The following is a 19850-nucleotide window of genomic DNA, read 5'->3' on the forward strand; positions in this document are numbered from 1 at the left end:
CGAAAAAGGACTGTCTATAATGGCAGGCATGTTATCTTGTTTTTTTCTTACAGACCCTCTGTTCACTGCAGAAAGATGACATCCATCCAGTCAGTGTGAGAAGTTTCTAAGAAAATTAAAACAGCATACTTGTGCACCACTTTGCTGGAATAGCATGTACCATTGGCACTTTGGTGCAACCACTTTCCAATGTGGTTTGGATAAAAGCAGATGCTCATACAATGAATTGCCCCATCCACCCTCAGATGTGGTTTGAGGGACAAATGAGGCCTGTAGTATTTACAGAAGCCTGTCCCGAGGCTAGTTTGTATGCAGTCCCACTGCTTCAAACATTAAACTAACATGCACCTGCAATCATTAGGTGCCTCTCCCCCAGCTCTATTAAATGAGGATATCTGGTCTGTGATTGTCTTTGCAGAGATGGTCTGTTCAAAGGAATCGCTGTCATCAGTAGTGCGCTTTGTCAGAATTTAATGGAATAGTTTAGAAATTATGCTTTTCTTCTTTATTGCAGAGAGTTAAATAAAAATATTGATACCACTGTCATAACTGTATGGTAAATATGAAGCTAAAACCAGCAGCTGGTTAGCTTAGCTTAGCACAAGGCCTGGAAATAACAAGTAAACAATTAGCCTGGCTCTGTCCAAAGGTTTAAAAAATCCACCTTCCAGCACCTCGAAGAAAATTAAATAAATGAACTTGTTATATCTTACTTCTTTATTCCGCACAATAACATAAAATGTAATTTACTTACAGTTTGTAAGGGGAAAAGAAACCAAAAACCTGTTAATTAGTCAGCTTAGAGATGGTGGTGGGCAAATTTTGTTACCTTTGCACTGTGTGAGGTTTGCTGTTTCCCTGTTTCCTGTCTTTGTGCTAAGCTAAGCTAACTGGCTGCAGGTGGAAGCTTCATATTCAACGTACAGCCACAAGAATGGTATCAATCTTCTCATCTAACTCCCAGCAAGGCAACAAATAGGCATATTTCCCATAATTTCAAACTATTCCTTTAACATCAGTCATAAAACAGTATTGTATGCAAAGTATTCATTGCACATTTCCTGAAGACATCCTGTGAAAATTCACTCTTGCACTACGTAGCCCACATGAGCCCACTCACTGCCTTTCAAAAACCCTTCATCATAGACCACAGCAGAGCAGAACAATAAGGAGTTCATGGCACAATATGAGTGGATTGAGCTGAATTAATTTTAATTTCAGATCACAGCACTTTACTTTTGACAGATGAAAACTCATTAGCCTGACAGATCAATCTCAAATGTAGTCTGTCCTTTACCCTCAACCCTCTTGGAGATATAACAACCGACATTTACAGCAGGCTGCTCACATATGAAATAAAGATGATACACACATTTCATAACCAATAGCAAATGGTGATACCAGGCTGAACATGTCTGGAAAGCTAATATATCCAAATAGACTTTGGATGGCCAAGCCAACAGTATATGAACAGACGTGACAGGATACAATAAAACCAGTTAAGCATGAAAATGGACAATCCTTCCTTGCATGGCCATTAGAGCTAAGAATACCCTAATAAGTTTTATTTTGTATTTTTCAAAGGAAAGTAAGTTTAATGATCTGTGAAACAAGCTTCTGCAAGAGAAACCCACAGGACATGTTGGCAGTTCAGAGACAGAAACTTTGAGATGGTCTTTGATGTTTGTTTTTTTTCCAAATAGATGTTACTTCATGATTCACTGCAATGACCACTTCATCTCTGCTGCCAGCTTTCATCTGTTTTATACAGCATGAGGAACTAGAATTAGATTCCTCGTAAAATGGAGCAAATACATTTCACTTTATGCAATAATATACCATCAGTTTTATAAAAGTACGGCTAAAAGTCTTTTTTTTTCAAATTCATATCACAGGCCAATGATTTTACATGATTCAAATTATAATAAACCTCATACAGAACACAAAACGGACTAAAATTCACTCTAAGAAGATTTACTGTAGGAGCAACAGTGCTGCCACTGTTAATCCTACATTTTGAAATTAAAATCACATAAAGACAAATCATAGACAAGGAAATGACACTGGCATCATATGAAGTACAGCAGTAAAGAATACAGCAGCTACGAAATGAAGAGATATTGACTGAACTCAACAGCAAGGCACCAACGAGGCCACGACACAAAACATCTATAAAAAAACGACAGAACTGCTGTGACGTAAAGACACACAAGAAAAAGAAAATCACTACTCAAGGTCTGCTTACTTGCTCGTTCCAGACCTTTCGTCCATATCACATGATCTTCATCAGCAGGGGAAGTTTACTCAGTTGTCACTGATCTGTAGATGTTCAAACCTTCTAACTCCATGTCCATGTTGCTGTACACGTTGACTGTTTTAGCTTATTCTTTAAAGCTACAGAAAAAGCAAGTAAGTGGACCTTGAGTGGACTAAAGTCCTAAAAGTGTACAGCATAGAGTAAAGAGTTTGAACATGTACAGATGCATGACAACCGAACAAACTAATTGGTTGTTGAAGACCATATGATGAGGATGAAAGCTCCAGTAAGTGGTAATAAGTAAGTGGTAGAATGGAGATTGTTCAGTCAATATCTTGGTAGAATGAGCTCACTGCTTGTCAACTGCTGAATGAAAATTCAAAACTACTCTGGATTGTTTCTGTGTTTGTTGTTATTATGTTTTTAATCTCTTGGTTGTTTTTCTGCTCTTCAGTTTTCAGTCCATGCAGCATATTTCAGGCCATGCTGGATTGTCACACGAAAGGGAGTGTTTGTTCAAGGCACAGCAAGAAACATGAATAATGAACAACAATCAGTTTACATTCAGTTTCATGGGAAAAACTTTCATCCCATCATGAAGAAATAAAAATATCCCCAAAATACAAAACTTGCAAACATACAGACTGACTGTAAACCAATGACATTAGCACGTGTCACACTTGACCTTAAGGATCAGGATATGAATGCATACCTCATTTTTACAACATACAGTAGGACATGCAGTGGAGTGTCACAACGAATAGGGTAATGCAACTGAAATCATGGTGGAGTATATAGTGGTGCTTGGATTTTAGTGTTTGTAGCCTATTTGTATTAACATACACACAACAAAACTTTTTGCACAGAAATATTTGAGCAACACTGAACACATAAATACAAATAAATTATTTTGAGCCATTATGGTAAATTATTATAGTTTCTTTTTCTTTTGAGAATTTTACAACCAAAAAACTAAATATAATTGCTCAAGTAGTAACACAGGTCGTAGTTACTTTCAGTTTTTCACATAATTAGCTAAATGAATAAATTCTTATAGAGATTTTCATATTGTCTTACAATGGGAGAAAGTAGAATCCATGGCATATTTTCAAAATGTTATAATTCCAGGATGTGCTTTTAATCACCCTATAGCTCACATTACTAATAATAATACTTACTAAATAAACGTATTTGCTTTCTAGGTAAGAGCTAGATGAGAAGACTGATACCAGGCACATACTGTATCTAAATATAAAGCTACTGCCAGCAGCTGGTTAGCTTAGGTTAGAATTAACAATGGCTGCAGGATGTAGTCCATATTTACTGTACAGACATGAGTGGTATCAATCTTCTTATCCAACTCTTGGCAAGAAAGGGATTTATTAGTGTGTGCAAAATGTTGAACTATTCCTTTCAAATAAAAATAAAAGTTGCATCACATACACAGTCAAAACAGCATTATAAGGGAATACTCTGATGAAGATGGGACAGCTCTGCTAATCCTTAACCAATCTCCAGTAGCCCCCTGCCCCAACCCAAAGCACAATATCAATGACACCAAAAATACTGTAGCAAAAATAGCAACCCTAAATTGATAATAGTTACAACAAGCTTCAGGTACAGTCAAGCTGCTTGTGCCTCCTTGGAGAGAGTGTACATATATTACAGTACATCTCTGAGTTACATTCGGCCCTCCGTCTGTCTGCTCTCTCACTGCAGATGGCTTCACAACTAGCTGCCCTCACCCTCAGCCTCCCTGAGCTCTACTGCCGAGGAACCAGATATCACCCGTGCCCAGACCACTCTGTCAGTCTGCCGGGGCGAGCCTGCTCACACCACCCACTCTGATGGGAACTTTCACCTCCACTCATGTCCAAGTGGCACAGCATGGACAGAGAATCTCTGACAGCAACCCAAAGGCAATTCCACCCCAGTCACTTTCATTACTTTTAACCTTTTTAACTTGCAAATGAAGCCATAGAAGAAGATGGAATCCCTGTCCTGGAGCATCCAATAGTTTAACTAAAGTGATCTGTACATTTAGGGTGGATGTTTTTTCTGTTGAGATGGATGCTTCTTTCCATATGACAGGTTCAGGAGATATTTTGTTAAACTGTTGTCTATACATTTATACATTTATAGACTGCTCCTGTATTCTTCTTTTGTCTTCTGGTTCCTTGTCCAGTCTAACAAGCCAAGTTTCAGGGTCTGAGGCAGCTAAGTTGGAGTCTGAGGTCAGTGGCAAAAATGCTGCATTGCGGCATTTAGCAATCTGTGTTCTCCAGGTGAAGGACACGTGGAATCAGCTTGGGAGATTTGGTGTTACTGGTAGCTCACAGGGCTGTCCATGAGTGGGCTGGAGCAGTAGGGGTCTGGGGGGTCTTGGAGCTCAGTCTCATGGGTCTGTGCGTGGTCTTCCTCGCACTCCTCTTCCTCCCCTGGGCCGTGGCTTGAACTCTGGGAGCTGGCCATGGCGCCGTAGCCGTGGTGGGCCGGGGAGGGCATAGGAGTCAAAGCCAGTTCTGGCTCCAGCAGCACGGACGCCACAAACAGCTGAGGGAGGAAGATCAACGTATAGTTTACGTTTATGTGACACAGCAAATCACTCAGTTCATGGGGAGTGAAATTATGGATTTTAAATGATGGTGTTATTCCCCACCCTGCACTTAAGAAGTTAATATACAAGTTAAGATCTTAACAAATTAATAATTTGTGTTCATATCCAGGATCCAGTAAAGTAAAGGGCAAAAACAATTATATATATTGCAGGAAATGTATCCATTATACTAATTTAATAATAATTTAATATTATTGGATTATTAGCTATTATTTATGCTTTGATGTGTATCATTTTAAAGTTATAGTTGCTAAGGGTTTGTCTAATTTTACTTTTGTTGGCTGGTATATTACAAATATCCTAATACTAAATAAAACTTTAAAACTGCACTTAACTACAGTACTGTAAATGTACCAAGTTATACTACACACTGCATACTGGTTGTTTTGCTAACCCACTTATTACACATCACATATACTTATATACTTATACTTTTTAAAATTATTTTTTGGGGACAATTAATTTATTATTACTTATTTCCAACCATTTTCCTCGGCATACCATTATCTGTTATTGTGGTGTTGATACCCATTTATTATTTGTCTTCTGGGTTATATTCTTTGACAGCACTGCTCATGAATGCAATACTGGTCAGCAGCTGAATCTCAAATCTCAGAAGCCAGAGCTTGCACCAGCACTTACAGTAAATGCACTAGCCTGGAAAACTCCTTTAGGAACAATACCTAGTGTTGCTTTAACACAAATAAAACAGAGCTTGATTTGTCAAGTTTCAAGTCTCTGGAAGTTGCGGCTGCTAGAAACGTAGAAAACATTACAGAGAAAAAATTATTTGTAAAATGTTTGGTAATCGTGAAAGGTATATGTTATTTTTAATAATAGAGGAAAACATGCAAAGATAGACCTTTCCTCTAAGATGTGTTTTAATGGTATGTTGTTAGGCTAAGATGAGAAAAATGGGATACTGTACACTGGAGGCAGTAGTGGATGTTACAGTACTCCTGTCTGAATCAGTGAATGTCCCCTCTGCTGGCTGATCTGACATCTGAAACAAAAAGAAAATACATACTATTCATTCAATATTAGTGCATCTTTAACTGAACCTTATCTCAGTGAGGTATGGTGAAGCTGACCTGGTAGCTTGTTGACTTATCTTGTTGCTTCCTAAGGCACAAGCGGAAGAGGGAAAAGGCAATAGAGGAGAGGAGGGACACTAAGGTGAAGAGGGTGATGGGATGCACTAGACCTGTGTCAGTAAGGAGAGATTGCAAGAAATTATAGTGTCACAGTGTATACACAATGTATAGTCACAATACAATGATGGTTGCAGAAAATGTAACAGGATAGAAATGGAAGTGATAATGTACCTAATCTGAGCATGGAGAAGAAGAGCAGCCAGAACATGCAGAGGATGGGAGCCACGGTGACCTGGTTGATGGCTGCTCTGTGTATCCGCTGGTTGAGTTTGGTGGGAACGTATGCATAGTAGATATTGTAGCGGTCAACCATGTGTTTCAGGATCAGATACAGCAGACCTAGAGGGGCACAAGAAAACACACAAGCACTGACTGATGAGTACCTACAGCATGAAAACATTCAAACATCTAAAACACTAAAGCATTCTGAAAAATGAAGGGTAATTGGTGTAAAGCACATACAGTAAAGCTTAAGGGTCTCAAACGCTGAATATATACATTTTATGTAATGATCAATGTGCATTAAATTAGTGTGACCTGGTTACAGTGTGGCCTGCTTAAAAAAAGAAAATAAACAAGCAATTTCAGTTTATTTTTCAAATTAATATTTTGCCCTCCAGGTTTGGCAGGTAAATAAAATCCTGTGTTGCTTCTTTGAGGTTTAACTCAACCAATTAGATTGTTTGCCTCTGAAAAATGTTTGTATGACTAAAATGCCAATTGGCAGAAAGCAACACAGGTAAAATGCAAGAAACAGCAGGTTATTATGCGCGAAAGGGCCCGTCCGGACTGAAGATTTGACTGCAAGAAGTAAATAGAAGCTTGTTGAGCTCTGGGCAGAGACAGGAGCAGAGTGGGCGTCTGGCTCGCAACTCACTGTGTCTGGGTGTCTGGGACTACAGCAGCAAATTCACACAGTCTGCATTGGACTGGCAGGCAGTAGAGGAGAGTGAGGTCACGGTATGAGAAGAGACGACATGCACACGCACGCACACACACAAACACACACACACACAAGACTAAGAGGGAAGATGATGGGATGGAGGAGAAAGACAGAAGGTGGACAGAAGGAAGAGGTAGATGAGGATAAAGGAGGGTCACTGTATGTTGCTCACCAAAGGGTGTAATAATGGGACATGTGATGCTGTAGGTCATACTGACTGCAAAGATACACATGGTCCAGGCGTACTCTAGGCCAAACTGGAACTCATAGGCCTGACTCTGCAGATAAAAACACAAAGACAGTAATATTTACAAATGAAACAGAGCCAAATCAACTGCAATGAACCTAACATGAAAACACTGAGATAAACATGAAAGGCTCCGCTAACCCGTTTGACATGAATGCGCTCAGCCTGGGACTTTGCAAAGCAGAGGCGGAGGGCATACACAGTCAGTGCTGGGATGCGAAGCAGCTCCATAGATGTGCCAATTAGACTGGATGTAATCACATAGTTTACAAAGAATGCACCGTTGTCAGGAAGAAACACGCACCTGCAACAAGAAAAGAATTAAACCTGTGAGTGCTGCAACTCAAATGTCTTTTCAGGCACCATAATACTCAAGGTTCATTTTATTTCAACAAAAAGAGTATTCTCACTGGAATTTGACATCCTTCTCATCCAGGAAATTGACATCAAAGAGCCATGTGAAGAACAGGTCCAGACTACAGAAAGAATAAAACATAAAAAGGGTGTACTAAGCAAAAAAGTAAAAGTGAAACCAAAAGAAAAGAAAAAAAAGTTATATGTTTGTTTTAAGTGTGAAGAACTGCTGTTGGTGTACCTGGACAGACCAAGTGAGGGCAGGAGGATGACCATGAAGACCAGCAGTAAAAAACACTTGTGCATCGTTACTTGGTTCTCACCAGACCTGAGACATTAAGCAAATAACAAAGGATCGCAAGAACATCATTATGCAATGCATATTAAGTTATAAACCCTATGCACACAGCTCCCTTCAACATAATCATTTCATAGTGTGAAATAATGCAATGCAGAGTCAGCTGACTCTACATTTACAGGACTGCTGGGTTCATTAGCACAAACTACACTTTTCACTCCAGTAAACAGTTGATTTGCATTCCGTCCTTCGCACATCACGCCTGCACAACACGTTTGTGGGGGTGGTTATGTAAAGAAAGGGTGCTCATAGGTGCTCCGTGAGGTTGTCTCCTTATGCACAGTTGTTCTGCTCCTCCTCCCGCTAGTCACCATGTGCTGCTCCTGTGCGCATGGTGACTACTGTGCATATCATTATCCTCACATGGAGATCTCTATGACAACCTGCCCAGAATAACAGTGCAGGGAGAGTGACAGAGAGAAGGAGGGAGAGAGGGGAGAGAGTAAAAAGAGCAACAGGGTGAAGGAGAAAAAAAAAATAATTGAGATGAAAAAAAAAAAAAGAAATGCTGAGAGTTGAGTGGAAGACAGGCAGCTACACATGAAGGGTCCATCTGAAGAAGCAAAGGACAGGCATTTCCATTTCAGAAGAGAGACGAGAGTGGTGGCCGATGGCTGGTGAGTACCTGGTCCAGTGGGACTCAAAGAAGGCTGAGTAGTAGACGATGAAGGGCAGGAGCACCGAAAACGCCCACAGCAGGAGGGTTGGGAAGAACTGGGTAATGACTGGGCTCTGGATTAGACAGCAAAATTATTATTAGTGACACCAAAGAGGGTTAAAATGTAGCGTTACGGTCACACGGTTCAGCTGGATCTCAAATTCTGACCCGCAGAGTCTCCACAGGCCTTGTGACGTTGAACTTGTCCATCGTGTTGACGATAATGGCGGGAGTGGTGAGGAAGAAGAGCAGCAGAAAGAGGAGGATGTTGAGGAGGACACAGCGGAGCCACCAGCGAGATCCACACACTGACAGGTTTTCCCTGGTGACGGGAGAAATAATGAGCGTCAATTCACAGCCATCCAGCAGGACAGACAGGACAGTTAATACACTACTCTCCCCTGATGCTTCCATACTGTATGTATTGACATAAGCCTGAAATAGCCAGCTCAGTCACCACTTTGTGTGTGAGTTGGTGAGCGTGTTTCCACTGCACTGGACTGGAGAGCAGGTTGGGGAACAGCACACTTCAATGCTCAGTTTTAATGAAGGAACAGAAGTACCTGCTCCAGTCGTCTAGTTAATGCAAAAACACTTTTGCACACAAACACTGCAACCAATCATCAAACAGTGAGTGCTACCATCTCTTTGGTTAAATCTCCCATACATATGCATCACTGATTTGTTACATAATCTTGCTGGAGCTGCTGCATTTGCTTTCCAAGATAAGAAACATGCATTATAGCTAATCCAATCATGGACAGGGAATGAGCTTTAAATGGTGTTTGAGCTCTCCTACACACGAGCAACAACACACTTGTGCATCTTAAATGCAAATTTCTAAAGAAGAGCTCAGTGAAAGAAGAAATAGGAATAGTAATACTAAAGCAGATAGTCTGACAAAGCCAAGGTGCATAATTTGCATAATGTATACCTCTTGTCTAAATAAATGGGCTCTTTGAGGTCCATCATTACAACTTAATGTTGCATCAACAAGTATTATTACAGCCCGCAGAACTTTGGTTTAAAGTCAAGTCACAATCCAGAGGTTTCAAAGATACCAAATATGTCAGGATAATTACAGGGAAAAGTGTCTAAATGATGCATGAGACATATAAAACTGGATATTACACTCAAAATATGTGTCTGCATGGGTTGCCTCCTAGTCCTCTGGTTTTCTCCCACAGTCCAAAGACATGCAGGTTAATAAACTGCTTGTACTGTAGGTGTGAATGTGAGTGTGAATGGCTGTCTGTGTACCATGCTTCTCGTCCAGTGCATGCTGGGATAGGTTACAGCTCCCTGCAGCCATGCACAGGATAATAAAATAAGGATGAGTATTGGGAAGCACCAAAAAAAAACAAAATTATGTGAGTCAGTAATGTCAGCACTGACCAGATGATGTCACTGGGAGCAGGTGCGTAGCTGACCCCCCATTTGTGTGACTGCACCACAGTGGTGATGCTGGACTGCTGGGGTCTGCGGCGGCAGCGCACGCGACTGTAGTCCTTCACAATGCTGGAAAACAAAACAAGATGTACAAAAGTGGTGCAGACATCTGCATCAGCACTAAGTAACGGCTGCTTTTATGCCCCTCAATGGATTTTATGGTTGCTCCCTGTCGTGACAGGGTTTACGTGATGAGAGGACCTGGCAGACATAAACCTCGGTGTCATCCTGTTGTTTACTCACACAGCAGTCATTCTCTCATCACGGAAAGTCACAAAGGCGATGCCCAGCCTCTTCATGGTGATTCGGTTCTTCTCAGCATTAAACTCGTCCGTCCGCTTTTCTTCTAACTCGCTGTAGTACTGTTCTGCATCCACCTGCAGAAAAAAGTTAGAGCACACCTTACTCACTGCATCTTTAACTCTCAGAGAGATTCCCAGATTTACAGTGGCAAGATATCTTGCTGCTGTATGTACCTACTTTTGTATTGCAGTGCCATCCAGTGGTTACATACTTTCTGTGCAACACAACTATGCTGCAAGTCATTTACTAATCTACTACAGCACTAATGACAAAAATTACCTTTTCAAAGCCACAGATGTCGCAGCAGAATATCTGAGCACACGGATGGGTCTTGATCACAATCTTCCCATCCTTTTGGGCCTTTGTGGCAAAATACAACCTGCCCTTCATTGCCTTGCGCCTGCAAAAACACAGCATCCTCAGACAAGAACCTCACACTTGTCACAAACTGTGTTGCTCTGATCTGTCCTGTACCTCTCTAAGTCCAGCCTCATCAGTTTGTGGACATCAAAGCAGAAGCGGATATCAGTGACAGTACAGCTGGGGTAGGCCTCACTGGTGAAAAGAGTAAAAGGAGTTAATCAGAATGAAGGTGATGGGATTGTGCATGTATATGTGTTTGCAGAAAATGACACGAATCAAACATAAGGAAAGGATGGAACTTGACTAAGTAATGAAATAGAGAAGAAAACGTGCTGTACTGGAAGTGTTTGGTGATGAGGTCTGGGTCCGAGATCTCTCTTGGTATGGAGGTAATCATCAGTGTCCTTGCTACCTGCAACACATAATGCAACCACCATGAGTAGTCATGCACTGAAGCAGTGTGGCTCTAGGGATGGCACTGCCGGTCTGTTGGTCCACTTTGGTCTCAACAACTACATAGACAAAGTTGGTACACACATTCATTGTCCCCCAGATGATGAATCCCACATAATCCTTTGAATTTTCATCCAGCACCATTGGCAGGTTGACACCTGTGGCTCAAAATGAAATGTCTCTACAACTACTGGATGGATTACCATGATGTGTGGGTTAACAGGTTTCACATTCATGTTCCCCCCAGGATGAATTGAAATTACTTTGGTGAAGCATAGACTTTTCATCTAATGCAACCATCACAGCAGAATGTGACTTTTTTGTACCTTCTGATTGCTAACTAACGAATGCTGGAATACTAACACACTAAGCTAGAGAAATTGACTAGATAAGATGGATGTTTATGCAGAGGAGTCATGGCCAAGCCTTGATGTTTAAACAGTATGATGTGCTGGTGACAGACCTTCTCATCCTCCCTGTACTCCAGCCGCAGCGAGTGGTGAGCCATACACAGCAACGTGATGATGAAGTAGACCAGAGCAAAGATGCTGTGGAGCCACAGAAAGCTGTCCCTGCGAGCCACAAAAACACCAGTGTTATTCAAACGAATACAGATTGTTCAGGGTTTTTTCACAATTCTGCACTGTTTCATGAGATTTGATGTCATTTATTTAAGTGTTAGACTTACTTTGCGCTAACATTAGCCAGTGTTGTTCTTCCAAAGTTTTCCGGGCTGTCTCCTGTAGAAATAATGAAACATGACAGATAGCGAGACATTTTTATTTCTAAATGACTTAAAGGAAAACCCCTCCTCTTTTGTCTGGAGGTTAAGGCAACAATGAAGCAATGTCACTATTCAGAGAAAACGTTTTCCATCCAATTTAATGAAATCTCTCTCATCTCAATGAAATTTCACACAAAATTCAAACATTGCAGTCATGCCTAGTAACTCCGCTGTTTTAATTTGGGCACCCTTTGTTTGCTGTTGCCATGGCAGCCTGTCAATGGGTGTTGGTTTATTTAATGACTAGGGTGACACACTAGTCCATAAGATGACAGCCAGCAGCAATAACAACGTTTCTGTGGACAGCCCAACTCCTCGTAGACCCCAAAATGGCTCCTGCCTTCATCCTGTTATGGAATGGCTTACTCAACACTTCCTACAAAATAAGCACCCAACTGCCAAAAGGCATTTCTGCTGCTATTTAGCAGCTAATTTTCCACACCGTGCCACCACTGACACCTACATGTGTATGTTAAGAGGATATGAAGCACTTTCTATTTCTAAAATCCTACTTGGGGAATTGCCACTGGTATGCTAGCAACTCCCATTACAAGAAATGCAGCCTCTGTGTATGTAAACAGCAGTAATTATATGTACTTCACAATGTTGTTAAATGGGTAATTTTAAGTTAGAATAACCTTTTGAACTCTGCTCTAATTTCATTTATACAGGATACAGGTTTTTTTTAACTAAGCTTGACCACAGCTTACGTTTCTAAGCATTTAACCAATAAATCATTTAGTGTGTAGATGTGTGTGATTGTGTCTGTGTGGCCTGGCCTCTCTCCCTGCGAGGTGCCCCAAGTCTCTCTCCTGAGGTTAAGGATATCCCTTGGCTTTTCAAAGAGTCGGCTAGCTAGACCATCATGTAGGGACAAAAATACCCAGGAGGTTCCCGGAAAAGTTGACCGGCAGGATTACGGCCAAAGACAGCAGGCAAACCACTGTCATGAGCAGGATGATGTGGCGCTGGAAGGACAGGTATGTGACAGCATCGATGCCGCATTTGCTACGGATCTCTTCATCCCTGCAAGAACAGAGAGAGGGGAAACTTTCAGAATTTCTTAATTGCATATCCAAGAGATCCAAAACTCTCTATGCTACATAATAAAAAAAGAGATGCTGCAAAATGTTCAACAGTGGAATTTCCACACATGCAGATGTGATGATCAGAGCAGTGCCATCTGAATCTAGAATATATGCAGTTCTGTCTATTGCCAGGATAAATGGGCCGACAGCTTATACCTCATCATGAGTAAAACTGTGGCACCACTGCTTTGGTTCCAGAAGCTGTGGTTACCAGGCGGGAGGTTCAGGAAACCGAGTGTCATAAAATAGAACAAAAAAAGCATGAAAAAAAAGAAGAAAAGAGGTACATGCTGGTCTCATTGCAGCCCACACATTGCGAACTCGCAGGGTGGGTTTGCACTTTCCCAGGGATCCCAGGGTGAGCCACTGGCATGAGAGCTAAAAACAGAAGCACCCGAACTCCACCACAATACTATGGAAACCATGGGCACCGTGAAAATCGCTTTTTTACAGGCCTTAATCTGTTGTGTGCAGCCAGACTCGAGCAAGTGCAAATATTCAACGGGAAACCACGGCACCAGTGGTCACATGAGCCCAGACTTGTTTGTTTTTCCTGCTAAATGAGATATAACATGAGACTTTACATTTGACAGTGACATCAGCTTTGAAGACAGAGGGCCAATAAAAGGATGGAAGCTAAGATGAGAGACGGGTAAAATAATTACACTGCTTTGGGAACTTACTTCATATGGTAAAGTGATGAGAGCCACGAGCAGAAGCCCTGGAAGGAGAAGAGAATCATAAAACATCCAATAGATTCGTTATTAGAGATAATAAATGACATATGTATGCAAGTTTGCGCACACCACATCTGGCTACTTGCATGCATCCACTATTTGCATAGTAATAAGGTCTGCAGAGTGACACAGAGATGGAGATTTAATAGGTCTAGCCTGGAGCAGTAACCACTTTACTGCAGCCTCAGCTTTGTGTAGGCACACAGCGATGACTCCAGTCTGACTCTTTGTCTTACACCGTTATAAACATACAGGGAGTGACCTCAGTCTATCACACACAGGTGTCATGGAGTCACAGACAGTCCAGCTGAGTCACGATCCCAACTTTCCTCTTACAACAATTGTCGCAGTGCCATCTTAGACAAGTGGACTTTATTATAAAAGTGCAGCATGCAGCATTTTTGGACATCACTATATCATTGACAAACTAAGTATAACATTACTGTAAATAAATGACAACATCATTGTTATTGATGATGATAGTGTTCCTTAAAAATTAGACTTGTTTCTACTTTTCCCATGATGATTTCTCTTTGTACCTGTGACGCACAGCTTTTAGTGTCTTTGTGGCATCTCACAGCCATAACATGAGCACCTCAGGGACCGTCATACTTACAAACAAAATGAAAAAGCTCCTGGTTCAATGACAAAATGCCAATATACTGCAGATTGCCATTGCTGGCTTCAGTTTCTGTGCATGTGGCCATTCTGGCAGTTAAGGAAGCAATAGTGGAATATTTTCCATTGTTTCCAAGAGAGAGCATTTCATGAAAATAAAAAAAATTAAAAATATATCTAGAGAAAATGTCTAAATATTTGTGTGAGGCTCCTTCTGGGTAACAAAACTAAACATTTTGACCAACACTGTAGTTGCACTGTTTTTCATGGGTTATGTTTACTGTCTCGTAGCACAATTATTTATATCAGCTTATTATTGCCACGTTTGCCTTATGTCAATGTGTGCCCGTTTACACATCCAGCTAACAAGGAGTAAAATTAGCATTAACTTAGAGTTGTGTTTTGTAACGACTCCAGTATTCATTCTCCTTTTAGCTCTGGTCTTGTCTTCACCAATCAAATTTTTATTGCTGCTAAATGTTCCACTAGCTAATTGCTAACTTTGTCTGCCTGCCATTTGGAGAAAGACAGATAGCATGCAGTTTGTTAACGTTTTAAAGTGTTGTAAAACCAAAATAATGAGCTAAAAGATTCTCCATACAGCTGAAAGGAACTATAGAGATAGTTAATAATTCTCTATGGTTTCATCACTATGTGCGATCCCTTTTTCACATTACTTTACAGCTTTACAGTAAGGTCAGAGAAAATGACCTCATTAAAGTGTTTTGACAGGTTTTAACACATAAAATAGACTTTGCAAATACTTTATCAGGGAGGATATTTTTGTTAGACCTTTAGGACACATAAAATGTATTTTGTTGAGAGAGGCTGGGTGTAAACAAAATAGTGTTTGCTTAGCATGAAACCCACAGGGTACCTTTAACTGAAAATGCTATTAAGGGGTTTGTTGGTGCTTTTAGGAGCTGATGAAAAACAAAAAACTCACCATGTCCTTGGTGTCAGAGTCAGAGGGACTGGACTCTGATGGAGACTTCTCTTTCTCACTTGGTTCTCCATAAAACAGGGATGTGAGACTGAATTGGGAAGACAAGATAAACAAAGAAATAGCAAGATCATCATATTGATTGTGGCCTGACATGACCTAATCAATACGTACAATATTTAATTCAGTGCTGTAAAGTCGATCATACCAAACACAATGTAACCACTGCAGACAGACCCAGAGTATCTGCCTGAAATCAATCCCTATGTCTGTCTATACATAGAGAAGACATAAAGCACATACAGTACGGTCGAATCTAATAAAGCCAGTGTCTCTGATTGAGTTTGTGGATAGCTCTCTGTGGGCCGTACCATTGACAGTTCAACAGCGTGTCAAATTAAGCAGGATAATTGAATTAGTATGAGAGCGGACTGCTTGGCAAAACACACAGATGCTGCTTGCCCTCGGGTGCTATGAAGCCGCTGTCGATCAGGCAGAACTAACCAGGTCCACAATCCCCTGGAGAGGAGACTCAGGTCAAGCAGAGTGAAACCGCTGCGGACTCATGCAAACTACTGGGTGGACCTTAAGTCATTTTGTTACCTTAAAGATATCTCACTAAATACTGATAAATACTATTATTTTATACAATCAACAAATTGTTTAAAGGAGAGGTCTGGTTGTATTCTATATTTCTGTCAACAAATACCATGAAAATACTAAAACCAACAATGAATTATTCTAACAAATACTGTCTGTGTGGACAAAGCTTAATTTATTTCTTTCTTCTTTCTTATGTCCTGTTGCTTTAAATATTCACAAGTGTGTGTTAATCCGCAGCTGAAAGTACAATAATGCATTATTTACTTGTGTTCAAGTAATGTTTGCTAAAAACTACAGTGCCCAGCTGTTTGGGAAAATTCAACTTGTATTTTTGAACCGCTTTAAAGATTTACCTCTCTACTAAGAACCAGTGGACTTTGGGGTTGAGTGCCACAGACCACAAAAACAGATGGAAAGTATTAAGTAACTGACTATCACATTGTTTTACTCTGTTCATGGATTTGTTGACAGTTGGGAAAAAAATAGAATAACACCAGCCTAAATAACACCATCCTTGTTCTTCAAGTTATTTATCAAGGGAAAATGCCAAACAATGGTTGAAATGGTTTTAAAATCTATTGCACGTTAAACATCTTATAGTTTTGGTAAACCAAAACAAAAAATTTAAAGACTCTGGCACTTTACATCTTAAATGAAACAAATGTAGAAACTCTTTGCAGTTATTTGCTTTCTACGCAGTACCATTTATACTCAGCAGAGGGAGCTGGAGGCTTCAGGATCGGCACTCAGGAGTGGTTCCACTGAGAATAATATCTCCATCTTAAATGTTGACATGGCTCACAGACCAGCAGGTGTATGAGATTTTTTAAGTGTAAGACAGCCAGCGTTTTTGGATTCACCTGTCATTCTCCATTAGTAGAGCCAGGCGGCCATAGTCCCATGCAGCCTTCCTCAGACAGGAGAAGATGAGCAACAGGAACTGCAACACAAGAACAAGAACAGAGCCTGTGAGAATCTGATTCACACACACACACACACACACACACACACACACACACACACACACACACACACACACTCTATGTCCTCATCTGCTCTGTGTAGCTGGGTCTAATATTATCTAAAACCTTTCCATAATGCTTGATTTGAAAGCTGAGGACCGTCTCTGCATCCTCATAGAATGCCTACAAATATTAGGTTCAAAATGCAACAGAAATAATGAGCTTCTTTCTTTTGAGTAGTACATGGTTGTCTTGGAAACTACCAGAGACAGGTCAGCATGCACATGTGAACACATGCTGTGCACTAATGACGGAGGAGTGTGGTCAATTGCAATAAATCTGAATAGCCTCCATTCTGCCACAAATGGAGAGCTAATCTGTAACATCACAACAAAGTGGAAAAGGCTTTTCAATGACATATAAAGTACACAATAGTGGATTCATGCTGAACAGCCCTGGTAAAAAAGAGCATAAATGGGTGATGATGGATGAATGTTGACAAATGCAAATTGAGTAAAAGTGCTGATGAATGTTTGAATTTAATTACAGCATTAAATCATTAACTCATTTGAGTTTAGAAGCCATTTGGTATAGTGGGCAGGGGTGACAGCCACGTTAATAAGAAGAAAGCTCCCATAAATGTTGAATGGTTCATTTTTTTTGTGATCTAGAGCCATGCATAGACAATCAGGGCATCCTTGACTGAGGCTTGAAGACGAATAATGAGCATGTGTTCACATTAGCAGTCAGGGTCCAAACTCCTCCTTTAAATAAGAATCTCTCCATCACATCGCTGTTTTCCCAGTGTCCATCTCCTCCCTGTTGTTTTATTTTATTTCGTCTTGATGCGTGGGCATGCTCTCCTCAAGTCCCACAGATGATTTATTCTGTATGATGATGGGATTGATGCAGAGGCGTGCTCCCGTCACCTGGGGGGAAGCGTGTTTTGACTCATGCTTGTCATTAAGAGACAGTGCTCAACCCTCTGTGTTGTCTTGACAACCAGGCAGCGATGAAATGAGCCAATTAAAACCAGGAGGTGGCAGATTGAGAGTGATATCAGTGCAGAGATCAAGCTTGACAAGGCCTGACAGTGGAACTGAGGTAGGTGACGGAAGAAATCGGAAAGCCCATTATTATCTGGAGACAGAAGGAAAAAAATATGCAACTATGTTTGTAAACAGCGTCTTAAATACACTATGTGAATACAAAGTTTAAACATAGAGATTTAATGCAATTTGATATCTATGATTTGCATATAATGTGTGTTTGCATTTGTGTGTGTTCTTATACATTATTATGAGATCGAAAAGCCCTGACAAGCAGGAGAAAAAAAAGCTCCATCATGTTTTATAAGACTATGGCGTCATTTAAAGTTTACATCAGTTTTTAGAGACTTTTCCCTGACAACAAACAAATGATTTTCCTTAGCAGGGTCAGTGAGGGCTGGAGCCTATTCCAGCATGCATTTCACAAGTCTATCATATAGACAGACAACCATTATCACAACAGAGCAGTTTAAAGGTCTCCAATTAACCTAACTGCATGTCTTTGTACTGTCGGAGGAATACCACACATTTTGAACCCAATATCTGATTTCAGATGGAGGAAACCCATGCATTTTATTGCCTTTTTTTTTTTTTTTTTTTTAAGTTTTTATTTTTTTTACTTTTCATGGCTTTATTGGATAGGACAGCTGAAGATCGATAGGAAGGGTGTAGCAACTCCATATATGGGTCGCCAGCTCTACCGACTGAGCATTTTATTGCCTTTTAATCAATAGTGATAGTTGTAAAATGACAGGAAAGGGGAGAGAGAGGGGATGACATGCAGCAAAGGGCTACAGGTTGAGAGTCGAACTCATGGCCACTGCAGCGTGGACTCAGCCTTAGTACTTGGGGCGCCAGCTCTACCAAATGAGGTGAGGTGTTTGATGAAATTATAATATTTAGGTATATGGTAGTAAGGGTTGAGGTTAGAGATATAGAAAGTCAGAGGAAGGTCTGCACGATCAATATAAACATTGAGCATTTCTGTGTGTTGATATGTTTCCAATACACAGTATGTCTGAATTCATTCCACACACTCATGTGTGCTGTCCGGCACCTCTAACACTCCTGAAGCTGCTGCTGTACTGTATTATCATCAAGAGCAGAGTGAAGTGCTAAGACATGATGTCCATTAGATACTGTATTTTGACAGAAACAGCTCTTCATAATATTTCCACAGGGTGTTGACAGCTTTGGATATATTCAGAAACCTTGTTGTCACGGTCCTCTAAGCTGCAGCAGTATACAAAGAGATGGACAACAAGCCTGTTAGAGAAAGCAAATATGGTTCTAGCTAGAACTGAAACGATGATATGAAATGATAATCAATTTGTTAATGAACAGAGAATTGATTGGCAAATATTTAGACATTTGATTGTGTAAGTAGGTTTTTTTTTAACTTTTTGCAGTAATTGGACATTTCTATTTTATTTTTTGAGTAAAAATGGCACAAAAGCTTCTCAAATGTGAAAATGTTCAGATTTTCTCGGTCTTCTATGATACATTCAAAACAATCCTCTATTTGCATAACTTAAGAAATTCAAATGAAAAGCAATTCCATTTCTAAACTTCCAAACAAATGTTAACTGATCATGGAGTTAATTATGTAAACTATGTATATTAATGTGTGTGTGTGTGTGTGTGTGTGTATGGGTGTAAGATTGTACCATCCAGATGACCACATTAATGATGAGGACCGTGGGCACTCCTCCAAATGGCAGACCCTGGAGGACACTGCTGCGGGAGTGTGCGCGGTAGCATCTCTCAGCAGTGCTGTTTTCCTCCCCGAACGAGTCCACGAAGCTCAAAACATCCAGCTCCACAGCTCTCCCCTCCACAGGGGGCGCTCTCGTCACAAACAGCTCAGAGTGCGCCATCAGCACTGGACCATACCTGAAGGAAAAACAGAG

At 40.6% G+C, this 19850-nt stretch overlaps 1 protein-coding gene across 5 annotated transcripts in view; it reads right to left on the bottom strand.

Annotated features, from left to right (window-relative positions):
• Positions 1-1191: 1191 nt before the first annotated feature.
• tmem63c (transmembrane protein 63C) overlaps positions 1192-19850 on the bottom strand; it is a 32626-nt gene continuing 13967 nt past the window's right edge. For 4 of the 5 annotated variants that reach the window (XM_051389834.1, XM_051389818.1, XM_051389851.1 and 1 more), the window contains exons 2-23: positions 19608-19833; positions 16790-16869; positions 15330-15417; positions 13712-13749; positions 12824-12966; positions 11845-11896; positions 11620-11728; positions 11042-11115; positions 10815-10895; positions 10620-10740; positions 10281-10414; positions 9984-10106; positions 8757-8910; positions 8556-8662; positions 7814-7900; positions 7629-7694; positions 7360-7522; positions 7144-7249; positions 6200-6367; positions 5966-6078; positions 5803-5877; positions 1192-4810 (exon numbers count right to left, since the gene is read on the bottom strand). In XM_051389834.1, coding sequence (XP_051245794.1) covers positions 4580-4810; positions 5803-5877; positions 5966-6078; positions 6200-6367; positions 7144-7249; positions 7360-7522; positions 7629-7694; positions 7814-7900; positions 8556-8662; positions 8757-8910; positions 9984-10106; positions 10281-10414; positions 10620-10740; positions 10815-10895; positions 11042-11115; positions 11620-11728; positions 11845-11896; positions 12824-12966; positions 13712-13749; positions 15330-15417; positions 16790-16869; positions 19608-19817 — 2523 coding nt within the window. In that variant the 5' untranslated portion in view covers positions 19818-19833 and the 3' untranslated portion in view covers positions 1192-4579. Of the gene's footprint in view, positions 4811-5802; positions 5878-5965; positions 6079-6199; positions 6368-7143; positions 7250-7359; positions 7523-7628; positions 7695-7813; positions 7901-8555; positions 8663-8756; positions 8911-9983; positions 10107-10280; positions 10415-10619; positions 10741-10814; positions 10896-11041; positions 11116-11619; positions 11729-11844; positions 11897-12823; positions 12967-13711; positions 13750-15329; positions 15418-16789; positions 16870-17629; positions 18032-19607; positions 19834-19850 lie in introns of those variants that run through there. The other variant, XM_051389842.1, reaches the window with a different exon arrangement.

This window comes from Dicentrarchus labrax, unplaced genomic scaffold (genome assembly GCF_905237075.1).
Source record: "Dicentrarchus labrax unplaced genomic scaffold, dlabrax2021, whole genome shotgun sequence".
NCBI lineage: Eukaryota > Metazoa > Chordata > Actinopteri > Moronidae > Dicentrarchus > Dicentrarchus labrax.